At 34.1% G+C, this 13233-nt stretch overlaps 1 protein-coding gene and 1 long non-coding RNA gene across 4 annotated transcripts in view; one reads left to right on the top strand and one right to left on the bottom strand.

Annotated features, from left to right (window-relative positions):
• The window catches only part of PDE5A (phosphodiesterase 5A, cGMP-specific), a 134888-nt gene that overhangs the window by 41824 nt on the left and 79831 nt on the right, over nt 1-13233 (bottom strand). For all 3 annotated transcript variants that reach the window (XM_011952703.1, XM_011952706.1, XM_011952705.1), the window contains exons 10-11: nt 6697-6872; nt 3206-3265 (exon numbers count right to left, since the gene is read on the bottom strand). In XM_011952703.1, coding sequence (XP_011808093.1) covers nt 3206-3265; nt 6697-6872 — 236 coding nt within the window. The remainder of the gene's footprint in view (nt 1-3205; nt 3266-6696; nt 6873-13233) is intronic.
• The window catches only part of LOC105519354, a 54340-nt gene that overhangs the window by 38393 nt on the left and 2714 nt on the right, over nt 1-13233 (top strand). Inside the window, exon 5 of the long non-coding RNA XR_001002953.1 lies at nt 7987-8079. This is a non-coding gene — a long non-coding RNA (uncharacterized LOC105519354). The remainder of the gene's footprint in view (nt 1-7986; nt 8080-13233) is intronic.

The raw sequence follows: 13233 nt of genomic DNA, 5'->3' as shown, positions 1-13233 counted from the left end.
CTATCCACTAATTACTTTGTTAGAACTGGAGAACTTTATGTGGATACAGGTATAAACATTTAGTAGATTTAATTCTCTTAAGAATAAACTTGTTAAAATAAAAGAAAATATTTGATAGATTTTCCATTTATTTTAGGTTTTAAATTGAGATAATCAGACAAATGACAGCAATTTTGGTGATTGCTGGATGGTACAAACACCTGTGTAGCTAGGGCTATACAGGAATTTTTATTTGGTTGACAGAAAACTAGAACTGAAATCAATTGCTGAATTTCAACCAATCTAAGTGAATTACTTGACCTACAAGCTATGTAACCCTAAATTTATCAATGCAGCTGCCAGAAATCTATTTTCTAAATGCAACAACAGCTGGTTTTGAACAATACTGCAATATAGCAATTTTCAGTTATTCTGAAGTATTTTTCTCTTGCTAAAATTATAAACATAATTGAGAAAATAATTTTCAGATTTTTCTGAAAGACTACTATTTTCAAAGTGAAAAACAAACTTGAATATAATTTTTAGAAATTACTTGCTTTTTTTTTTTTTTTCACCTAGAACAACACATATAATGGTAGAGTGTAACCCTCACCTTCATTTTAGAAATTACCCTACAGTGCCTGCAGGCACTTCAATATGTAGATAATTTCCAAATCACCAAACATATTGCTTGAAAACTACGTCCTTCTAGGAAGAATAGACAAATGGGCCAGTTAAGCCTGAGGTGAATAATACTTTAAACCTGTAAAGCTTTGTAAATAATTGAAAAACAGCTCATTACTTCAAACACTGTCATCAACACACAAAATAAATACAGACAATTCCATATGAGGTTAACCCAAAAAGGACCTTAACCTTTCAGGTAAAATTAGTATCTAAAGTTCCTAGAATTGTTTTTCTTGGCAGTTAACTCAGTTTCACTGGCACATGACTCAGTTTCTTACTCATGGATTTAATTGAGAATGTTTACAAGTCCTCAATTTACTTTGTTTCTGTCTAACTTACTCTCTCTCCTGTGGTGTGCAATCTTGTGTGGGCTCCGGATCCAGACTGCCTGGATTTAGTACTGGCACCATTCCCTCCTTACAACCTAATGAGATCCTGAGAAGCACAATCGAAACTCTCTAAGCCACAAATTCCCTCTTAGAAACTGCTAACAATACTGACCATGTAGATTCTGGATTCAGTAAACTTAGTTGACTCACAAAAAGAAGTTAAAACATGCTTGGTATACAGGAAGTGCTCAACAAATGTAGCTATTATTATTATCTGTATCCTCTTGTTTGGGCAAAAGAAATGTTGCTCTTTCATGCCTAGGCCTCTTCAAGGTCCTTAGGTCTTCACTGTCTTGCATTGTCAGTCTCACACTGACCCTTGTGCCTTGGCCTTTGTCTAAGAACATTCTGCCTCTCTTGCTTGTGAGCAATGTCTGCTCACACATTCAAAACCTAACCAAACAATAAAAAACTTCATATGATTCAGGCAACACCCTTCATAGCTGCTCCTCCACTCTCTTTTACACAAAACATTATAATTTTTGAATAGTCTATTTTCATTTCTTCCACTATTTACTTTTACCTTTTGCAGTTTCACTTCCCTGAAACTGCTTTCTCAATAGTCACTTAATCAACGAATCCACAGCAGTTTTTTCACAATCCTCGTATTTCTCAACCTTCCTACCGCTGATGAGATCTCCTCCCTTTTTGAAACTGCTTTATTTTGCCTTCTGTGCCATTGCACTGTCCTAAATCTTCCTCCTTGTTTAACTACCACTTCTCTACCTTCTTAGCTGTTTTCTTTTCCTGTTCCTTTCATCTAAGCCTATATTCACAGGAGTTCTGTTCTTAGTCTTTCCCTACCTCTCTGCACTTTCTCCCAGTTGATGCACCCCTATGATTTCACTACCATGGGATGTTAACTTCCAAATCTCCACCTCTAGTTCTGAACACCACCCCGTCATCCCTTGAGTCCTGCCTTTTCTGATTGCTGAAGATGTTCACTTGGTTGTTCAACCAGCACCTCAAACGTATCTTGTCCTAAACCAAACCTGTAGTTTCAGGGAAGTGAAATTGCAAAAGGTAAAAGTAAATGGTGGAAGAAATGAATACAGACTATTCGAAAATTACAATGTTTTGTGTAAAAGAGAGTGGAGGAGCAGCTATGAAGGGTGATGACTGAATCATGTGATTCTTAATATTCATCTTAATATTTCCATTTTAATGAATTAATGTCATCATCATTCTTTGAATTACCAAGGTCAAAATATTTGGATCTTCTTTCCTCTCTCAGCACAGTGTTCTGTGCACAAGCTCTGGATGGTGAACTTGTATCCTCATTCTTCCACTGCATGGCAGTGAACTTGAGCAAGTCACTGGGCTTCTCCAGGCTTCAGTGTGGCTTTCATAACATAGTTTTGAAGTTTACATGAGAACATAGTTGTGCAGTTTACATGAGAAGATGGACGTAAGGGCACAAAGCATTTAGCATGTGGCAAACTATGATGAGGATGACAGAAAAAGAATCTCGATGATCTGTTCACACTTTTCCCATTCCTTACATAACTCTTGTCACATCTCACATAGCCCTTAACCTATGTCATCACAAATACATTTAAACACAGGAGGACAACCTTGGTTGTAAAGTGTTAAAGTGCCTCAAATTTTCATTAATCTCAACCAAGCCATTCTAAACCAAGAGGTACAACATACATCTACTTACATATCCATGTGCTTTTCTCTCATTGTGTGCTAAATAATGCAAAGAGAATTCAGGAACTGACCTTATTTGACCCCAATTTCAAACAGCATTTTATAAGCCATATGGTCAGAAATTAAAATCACTCTCAATTCTTGATAATACAGAGCAGGTATCAGTAACAAACTATAAATTGTTTTGTTATTACCCTAGCCAAAAAACCACCTCATGGTCCCCATTTCCCCAGGAACTAAAAGAAAAGTAAAATTAATTTTGGCCCCAAAAAGATGTAATGATTATAACAATTACTGGAAAACAATATCAGAATCATACACTGTATTACACAGTCAGTATAAGTTATTTAATGATTTTTGCTTTGTATTATCAGTGACTTCGTATCCCAGCAAGAAAGTAGAGTTAAAGATTTTTATGAGTATCTATCTAAATATTTACCAAATTTGGTTAAATTAGGTGTCTGAAATTAGCAATTTTTAAAAAGAAAAAGAATTACCGCTAACGACTGTAGCTCTCTTGTTTCTTCCTCTGCTGCTGAAGCATGATACGACAGAACCTACAAGGTAGGAAAAGAAGTCCAGGTTACACAGGAGAGAACTACCAAATGTAGACTAGAACTTCAAGCTTGGAAATCTGCTAAATCTTCTTGGAGAGATAATTAGAATCCTCAGAACGCTAAATCTTGTTTGCTGCTTTCTTCAACAGTGAAAAACCCAGATTTAGATTCCATTGCTTGTTTTGGAAAACAAAAAGTTATACTCCCTACGTTTAAAGAAAACTCTTGTAACTTCCATTCTGACATTATTGCTATAACAAACACATTCTTTATAAGCCAGCCTAGAAATAACTTTTGGCTCAAACTTGGCAGAAAATTTATTTTGTTTTGTTTTGTTTTAAGACAATATTGACCTTTAGTTATTTTTGCTTGTGTACAGAATTAAAGGGAAAATCTTTGCATAATCTGACATTTTGATGTTAATATTTGGAAAGAAAGTAGTCTGGAAGTGGCTCTCAGATGAGGCCTGTAACCATTCTAGAATTCACACAGAGAAACTGGATGCCTGGGACATAGTCATACAGATTTAAGGATCCCTTTACACTCCTACAATTCAAGAGCTGAGAAGAGAGTAGCGCTGGCCTGTAAAGCCATCCCTTGACAGTTGAGGACACTGAGGCTCAGGGAGTCTCATGATTTGGCTGTAAGCTTACACCTAGTGAGAGGGCAAGGAGACTTAGGACACAGCTTTCAATTCCTAACCTATACATGTTCCATTACTTAGTAGAGTTAAAAAATCAGGCTTATTAACTGAATTTCCATTGTCAAAAGTCATCATTTCTAAGTACAAGTTGAGCATCCCAAACCTAAAAATCTGAAATCCAAAATGCTCTAGTGAGCATTTCCTTTTGAGTGTCATGCTGCTGCTCAGAGTTTTGGATTTTGAAACATTTTTGGGTTTGAGATTTTTGGATTTGGACTGCTCAACTGTTAAGTATAATGCACATATTTCAAAAATCTGAAAAAAAAATGCAAAATACAAAACACTTCTGGTCTCAAGCATTTCATGTAAGGGCTACTCAAACTGCAAAGGGATTTTTTTTTAAAGATTCTTTTAAACCAAAGTAGTGGTTGCATTTAAAATACCTATTGTGCTTTGAAAGCATATTTTATCAAAGTTCATTTTTGACAGAGACGACACAGATTTACAAAAAAAACCCCAAAAGCTTAAAAATCATTGATGAAAAGGTAGCTCATTTTCAGACTTTAAATGGTGAGTAAAGTAATTCAGCAACCCAAACCAGTATTTCTTCAACCAGTCTTTAAAATTTTAAGTAATGAAAAATTTAAAGCCAAATGATACATATTTGTACCATCTTATGATTTAGAACTGTTACAATACTGCACTACATTGCATCTTTTTTGCCATTTGAACCATTAATCACCAGGAAACCTCAAGAAACTCACAACTGCTGTCTCCTGTACATGTGAAATTCATGGGTCAAGGCTATAACTTGTTGCTACTGAGACCATAGTGGTGGTTCCCCAAGAAAAGGTAAGACTGTGACCATGAATTAGACTAATATTAACAAGTGCAGTGCAACATGGATACATGAATAAAGAAATGACATAATACATTCTAAGTTAAAAAAATTTTATCACACACAAAAGATAAAAATAACATCTTACACATGGGGCATAAGGATTAACTGTTTTAATACATGTAAGCATTAGAATACACTTGAAACATTTGATAAATTTAGTTATTTTTATTGTCATCATTGTTTTATTGTTATTAGAATGATCACAATTTCCAAGTCAAAATAATTCAGTATCTTTTGAAGACCTGAGGGATTTGTGCCCTTGGCTTTTGTCCAATGGCCTCATAAAGAAAGGACCATTTCTTTCAAAGTTGTATCTATGATCATAGAAATGACTTCACATATGACCTGAAACAAAAAACTTTTTATACTAGGTAAAAGCCTAATTATCCATATAATTAACTGAAGGAGAGCTACAAAGATAGAAGTAAGTCTCAATCAGGAAAATATTCAGAGATTTTGAACAAAGTAATACAAACTGTGGGATTGCTTCAAACTAAGCCAATGGGAGGGGAAGGGAAGTGCAGAGGAGTAAGGTGGAAATGGATGGAGTGATAATGGCCATGGGTTGATAATTACTGAATGGATCATGAGGACGTGAGGGCTTATTAAGCTGTTCTCTCTACTTCTGTATATATTTGAAACTTTCCATAATAAAACATTAAAAAAAAGAAATAACTTCTAATTGATAGCTTAAATTAAATTTTTCAATGAGAAACCATGGAACTGAAAAAATTAGATTAAATATTATATATAAAATATATAAACACATACACAGATATATGTATATATGTGTATATGTATATTTAAAGCTATTTGTACACATGTGTACATGTACCTAATTGAAACTATATTTGAAATATATACTTGTGTGTATATGTGTACATATATACTTGAAACAGATTTCCACTGGTTTATATTTGAACGTCTTTTATATAATACTATAGCAAACCTATTAGTATAATATATTCAGCATAGAAAGTAAAGGGTACCATCTGGTAAATTTTATATAACATACGTCCCTCTAGCTCTTTAGGTTAGTTATGTACTTAAGAGAGATTGAGGGAAATGTTATTATATCCCAAACACTGATTTTCTCTAATTTCAACTAGATAAGAAATCTCCATGTTACATCAATTGAATAATTTCAAGGCAGTTCGTGAAACATATATAGAAAGGACTGACCCTGTTGGAGTTGGCCGGTCCTTTGTGAGAAAGAGCATTCCTCGGTCGGTCCCTGGGAGCCAGTGATTTCTTCACTCGCTACCTGCACCTTCAGTCACTTGGGGGAGCTTGGTGGTCATACAGATTCCAAGCTTCTACCCAAGACTTGCTGAATCAGAACTTCCAGAAGTAGGGTATATAAATTTGTAGTTTGAAATAGTTTCTCAGATGATTCCAGGAGTTAAAACTCTTCATGCTTTTCATTGATTTTATTTTTTCTTTTCCTCACTTCTAATTCTCTTAAGAGTGCCTGGGGTTTCTGTTTTTTGTTATTGTTTGTTTGTTTGTTAATTTTTTTTCACAACTGTTCTCACGGAAAGATGGGGAGGCTCAGGCAATGGGAAAGGGACAGATAAGTGGCAGTAGTTATCTGTGTCAATGATTATTAAAGTCAATATTGCTTTCTACAGAAAAAGCAAAGGCCTAAAGGGATAAACATCCTGAGTTGTAGTTTGGTTATATGACATTTGACAAGTTTCTTAAATATTCTGAGTCTTAGTTTCTTTCACTCTTTAGTTGAGGATAATAAGGATCTCATCATCTGAATCACAAAATTTTGGTGAGGACATAATGACCGAACACACACACACCATGAGTGATTATTAGGGAAAGGTCAAAGCTAAATGTCTGGCTGTCTGGAGTGAGAGGTCCCTAAACTTCACCCACCTCCAATGTGACCATTTGCTTGGCCATGGCTCTCTCCACTGCTTCATACATCTGCGTGTTCTGGATCCCCAAGCCACAAAAGATGACAAAAGCTTCCAGAAACTGCTCGTCATTTCGGTTGAAAGGCTTAACCTTGCCAGTATTCTCCTCCATCTTATTAACAAGTTGGCAAACCCCTATAACAATCCAAGAGATTGAGCAAATGTTATTGTTGATTATCATAGTTTTTGTGGACTTTAACAAACACACCCAAAGATTGTCTTATACTTTTCTCTTGGGAATGCTTAGTGTGTCAAAATAAGCAAATTAACCCCCACAAATACAAGCTAGAGAAGTAAACAGAATTTATATGAGAACTAGTTTCACATAGTTCAAAATGTACATTGCTGGCGTTCAAAAAATCCTAGAGTACTATTTTCTTCCAGACTCGGTCATGAATTTTAGAGCAGTTGAGTCCCCAAAGACAATTTATCCTTTGGGAACTAATTGGATTTTTGTACACTTGCCAAGAGAACAATTCTGATGTACATCAGAATTTTGGGTCAAACAGATCTCCTTTCCTTACTGAGAAACCAGAAGTTTAAATACACACACACACACACACACACACACACACACACAAAATAGAATGCAGAAAGGAGGCAACTGACATAGGAAGTCTCAAATTTCAAATCTACGCCTCTGTATCTAGGAGAATCAAATTTGCAGAAAACTTTTGACGCTGCAAATAAGTATGCAAATAAAAATGACTACTTAGAAATAAAAGTCAAACATGTAGTCAACATAAATGGAACATTAGGATAAATCTAGGAACATCAACATCTTCACTGAAGTGGTTGTTCTATGAGTTTCTGAGCCTAGTGGTCTCTGTGAGGAGTGACCTCACAGAGGCCACTCTGGTGACCCAGCCTACCTCTGTGTAAACAAAGTATTGTTAAAGTCCTTATCACTTCTGTCTCTGAGTATATAATAACAGACTTCCACCACGTACCCACTGTGGGATACGCATTGTGCTAAATACTTTGGTAGACACATGATCTCTAGTCTTCACAATTTATTCTGCGAGGCAGATGTGACCATCCTCATTTTACAGATGAGGAAACTGAATCTCAGAAAGGTTACATCATTTGCTCTAAGCCACTTAGCTGGTATGTGTGGGTCTAAAATTCAATCCCCAGCTCAGCCTGCCACAAGGGCCACTCTCAACTGCCATACTACCTGTCAGATCATTGCTAGCAGTGCCCTGGTTGCATCTTGCTTGCCCACACCTCTGCTCATGCTTTTCCACAGGTGTGCACTGCTCCCCACTGCCTTCCCTCCTGCCTCACCAGTTGATCCCTATACCTCCTTCACAGTGAGCTCCAGGAGGCCTCTAACTTACAGGTGAGGCAGGCATTTTTCTGTTCCCTTAACATGACCAGTTGGTGTATCATAGCAAATTTTATTTCTATCTCTCTTTCTAGACTGTCAGTATCTTGGGCTTAGAGTTTTATTTATTTGTTTCAGCTCCATTTCTTCAGCTGGCAAAACGCCTAGCATATAGTAAAACTAAAAAAATGTTTTCTGAATTAATGAAAGAATGTAGAATTGCAGCTCTGACTGAACTAGTTTCCCATGAAGACTATAATAGTCTATTATCCTTTATTTTTCCTGGAGCACGAAAGGATTTCATAGAGTCTGGAAGATGGTTGCACATTAAGCTCTTTTACCACCATCAATGTTTACTTTCTTTACTTTTCATACTATAAATGATCTGGACTCTCCTTTTTGCTCTTTTTGTTTGTTTATCTACTTTAAACAGTAAAGACATCTATATGCTTATCTATTAGCATTAGTGCTGCGTAAGTTACTTTTCTATCAATTATTCCATAGTCAAGGGAAACTTTAAACAAGATATAATGAATTTGGATACTGCAAGTAAAAGCCATATACTAAATGGCAATCAGCATTCATTATCTTAAACGTATATATCCTGTGTGTGGAAAAAAACAACAAGAACAACAAAAAACAAAAACAAACCAAGGGTTATGTCCTCCAACCTTTGTGAATCCCCAAATTATAAATATGGAACTATTTACACAGGCTTCTGTCTCCCAAATCATATTTTCTTGAGAGTCACGTTTCATGCCCTTATCCTCACATCGCAATGGAATTGCCTTTCAGTTTTACCAAAGTTTTCTCCTACTCGATAGCCTTTTTCAAAAACAAGATTTTAAAAATTACTTCCTAAGAATTACTACACGTATAGCAAGAAATGTACAACACAGAGGGGTTATGTGAATACCAAGTAATCTGCGAGGCTTATGACCTAGCTAAGTGTCTCTCTAGTACAGCACTTCAAATCTATGCCTTGGTCAAAATTCACTGAATGAATATATTAAGAGTCATTAAATTATACCTTTGGAATTGTTTGCAAGTCCTTTAAGTGGAATGTTATGTGTAGAAATATCAAGGTTCTGCTGTAACAAATACAGCTCAGAGCAGAACAGCTAAAGTATATCCATGTTATGATCCACCATTATAGATATAGATCTATAGACACAGAGTTAAGCTCTGGGGAAAACAACAACAACAACAACAAATGGGTACTGAAGACAAACCATCCATCTAGGCATATAAATTAATTCTCTTTTGAAAGTGATATGAACAGCCATATTTAAATAGCATTCATGATAATCCCATTGATCTCTTTACACTCTTCAGAAAGTTTAATCATATCAAGCAAAAATACCCATGTTAAAACAAAAAGTTATCAAGAAAAAGAAGGTTTATAACAAATGGCGTTCCCTGTTTAAGAAAACTAAAAACCTGGGCACATTTACAGATAGAGTGTTCACAACTTCTTCCTTAATGATCTAAAAGAGTTAGGAGTACAAAAATGAAATTTAAAACTGGAAATTTGAGATACCACATTACTCATAAACCATACAAACTCAGAATCATTTATATTTAAAAATGAAATGTTTAATGCCAAACCAAAAATAAAACAGAACCATTCAGCAAAAACCCACCAATAAGTGCAATCGTAAAATAAAACAATATTCAAAAACATTAGGGGAAAACCAAGAAGTAGTGAAGTTAGACAGCAAACTATCAGTGCTACCTAATATTATAGAGTTCATAAAGTACTCAAAATGTGGTCATCACAGTAGCTCTCAGAGCTGGTTAGCATTGAAGGCACCTCTGGAAATTATGCTGAAGGGACTAGATGGCTTCTAAAATTAAACAGTTACATTTTATTTTCCATCATTAAAGGGATTGGATGTTGTTACCAACCAGTCTTCCTTCTGGCTCTTTGGCAGAACAGGGGGTCAATGCTTATACCCTACTTGCAGTCTTATGTCCTCTCTACCACCTAACATGGACTCCAAAATTAGCATCCTGCCTTATTAAAGTGTAAAATGTACCTTTATCACCTATCTTGCAAATACTTTTGTTTCTGCACTTTTCATTTGTCAATCGTCTTAATTTGGAGAGGTTTTTGCTATATAAAAGATTTAATTTTTTAAGGAGCCAAAATAATTATCCTTACAATATTCAACTATAGTGCCTTGCTTTTAAAACAGCCTTCCTCATTTTAATGTGATATATAAACCTGTATTTTCCCAAGTACTTTTATACATGTATTACATTTAATCTTATAATCCAACTTAATTTTTTTCCCCTAACTGCTATTGGAGTCTTATAACATCTGACCAGTTATCCATTCTCTGATTATCTGAACTGTCACCACATACTAAATTCATATTTGTTTCAACTATTACTTTTTCCACATTTTAATATTTTTGAAATCAGTATGCACGTTATGATCAATAGCTTGTCATAGTAAATTGAAATCATATTTTACTTTCTTGGAGATACATAAAGTGGTGTCTTTCATTCAAAAGTATCTTACTTAAAAATAACGAAATACACCCTACTGTTATATACAATAACACAATTATATATGCCAGATTGTGGGTCTACATTTAGACTTTCTGTTCTGTTTCATCAATCTTGGCATGTCTTTTAGCACCTATACCATACTTTTAAATATTTTACTTTTATATCATTTTATTTCTGAATTAAATCTAAATTTAATTTCTGAAAGGGCAATAACCATCAGCTATGATTCTTTTTACACCTCCAGTTGTAAGTATTATCAATGTTTGTAAATGTTGATCAGGAACAACCTCCCCACTCCCATCCAAATTTCACAAAGATACATATTAAAATTGATGCAAATCTAATCTGGGAGACTTGATATCTCATAAACTAGATTTTAATCATTTCAGAAATGTATTCACTTCTTAATGATTTTTAAGTCACTCAGAATTTTGTATCTTTCCTCATATAGATGGCATATATTTCTGGCCAAGTTTATTCTTTATTACTATAGTAAATGGGTTTTTTTCCATTGTTTTCTAACAAATTTGTCTTGGCATATATTAAAATTATTTCTCTTTAATAATTTGATAATTAGGCTTCTTATGAAACTCTTACTAGACCAGGTACTTTCAGCTAATTCTTTTTGGGGTTTCCATTTAACAATAATATAATTTGTAAGTTATTTTATTTTGCCTCCTTTTTTTCTGTGTCTCATCTTATTTCAACCATGCCTCCCTTCTGATTGCTTTGGTTAGAATTTCTTTGGGCAATAGCTTTTTTTTATATATAACAAATTCTTTCTCAATCACTCCCATGAACAATTCTAACATCCTCTTGAGTTAGTATTGGTTACTACCAATTTTTATAGAAATTCTCAATTTCACCAAATGTTAATTCCTATTTGCTACATTGTATTATCAAGTATCTTTTAAAATGTCTTCAGTATCTGTAGTTACATTCCCTCGTTCATTACTAGTTGCATTTCTCTCTTAATATCCTCATTATCTGTTGGAGGTTTCTCTGTTATTATTGTGTTTGCCCATTATCTCTTATTTATTTCTTCCCATTTCATAAGTTTATTTTTTCAATTTTTTCTTCTACTTTCTTTCTTCTCATGTATATATTTATTTGGGGAAGGCAGCAGAGTGAGAAAGAGAAAGGTGCTGTTTTTCTAATTTCTACGGTTGAATGATTAGTTAAAATTTTTTCATTATTTCTTAATAATAATAAAATATTTAAAGCTACATAATTTCCTCTGAGTATAGCTTTGACCATGTACCTTGAGTTTTATGTTATGTTGATAGAACAATTAATTTTCTAAAATGCTGTAATTTAATTATGACTTTTGATTTCTTCTTTGTCATTTAGGAGAATGCTTTTCAGGTTCTAAGTGAGTTTTTTCCTTCCAATTTATCTTTTTGTTATATATTAACAGTTTTAATGCACTGTGATCTATGAAAGTGGCCAATAATTCTGCTTTTCAGAAATGACTGACTTTGTGTTGCATATCATCAATACTTGATTTCTGACACATATTTGAGAATAATCTGTATTTTTAAATTCTGAAACATGAAAGTAAAGCTATATATGTCAGTTAAATCCACTTAATTTTTATCAATTCTAACGTTTATTTTTCCTATAATTTAACGCTGACAAGTATACTTCAGGCCCACTATGATGGTAATTTTGGCCATTTCTCCGTGTATTTTTAACAGTTTTAGTTTTTGTATGTCAGTGATGCTATTTAGTTTATTAGCATTCATGGCAATGACATTTTCCTCTGTGAGTTTTAATTTTACTCAATGAAAGGTGATTCTTTACATTATGTTTTACCATAAATTCTACTTTGTTTGATAGAAATATTGTTATCCCTATTCAATTTTTGCCCATGTTGTATAAAATGTGTCTTTACAAATGACGTATACTTCACAGGTTCCGGGAATTCTCTGGTGTTTCTGATCCACTAAAGACTACTTCTCTGTTTTCTAGTGCTACTAAAAAGTTTTCCTTATTTTTGTCTTTCTTCAGCCAATTATTAAAACTGTCATCCTTACACTGATTTTTATTATATAGATCTTCACTTCTGTAATTCTAAACTATAATATCTTAATTCCATTTTTTTCTAATTTTCTTCCACCTATTACTACCCTTATACCCTACAGCCTTATTTCCTTGTGCTTATTATAACTAAGCATAATTTGCAGTTCTCTAACTGGGAAAAAACCTAGATACTTTAAGTAATACGAGCAATGTATACCATGGAAGACAATCTACAATTATAAACAAATGAACAGATAGTGATATTGCCAAGTGATAAAATTTAATATGAAAAGTAAAATGAAGTATTAGTAAAACTTAAGCTGACATAACATTAGAATATTTATTTATGCCTTGGAATTCTACTGCAACACACAGAAGAGCAGTTCATCTCTCCACGCATTCACCTATGTAAAGGTCCAACCCTGAGTAATTCATTAAATAAAGCCAAAATAAATTAACAGAGTAAGCTAAGATGATGTGGCAGTGACAATCAATGATTCAAAAATTTATTGAGGCCTACTCAAAAAAATTCTGCAGGCATGCAGGTCTCCCAAATTTTATTGATAGAAAGGAACTAAAACAGGGTGCCATTTGGAGCATCGGAATGATGTAGGTGTTTAGCCAGTTCAA

The sequence above is a fragment of the Colobus angolensis genome, unplaced genomic scaffold (assembly GCF_000951035.1).
Source record: "Colobus angolensis palliatus isolate OR3802 unplaced genomic scaffold, Cang.pa_1.0 Scaffold345, whole genome shotgun sequence".
Classification (NCBI taxonomy): domain Eukaryota; kingdom Metazoa; phylum Chordata; class Mammalia; order Primates; family Cercopithecidae; genus Colobus; species Colobus angolensis.
The sequence above is the reverse complement of the archived record's forward strand: the minus strand, read 5'-3'. Positions and strand labels throughout refer to the sequence as shown.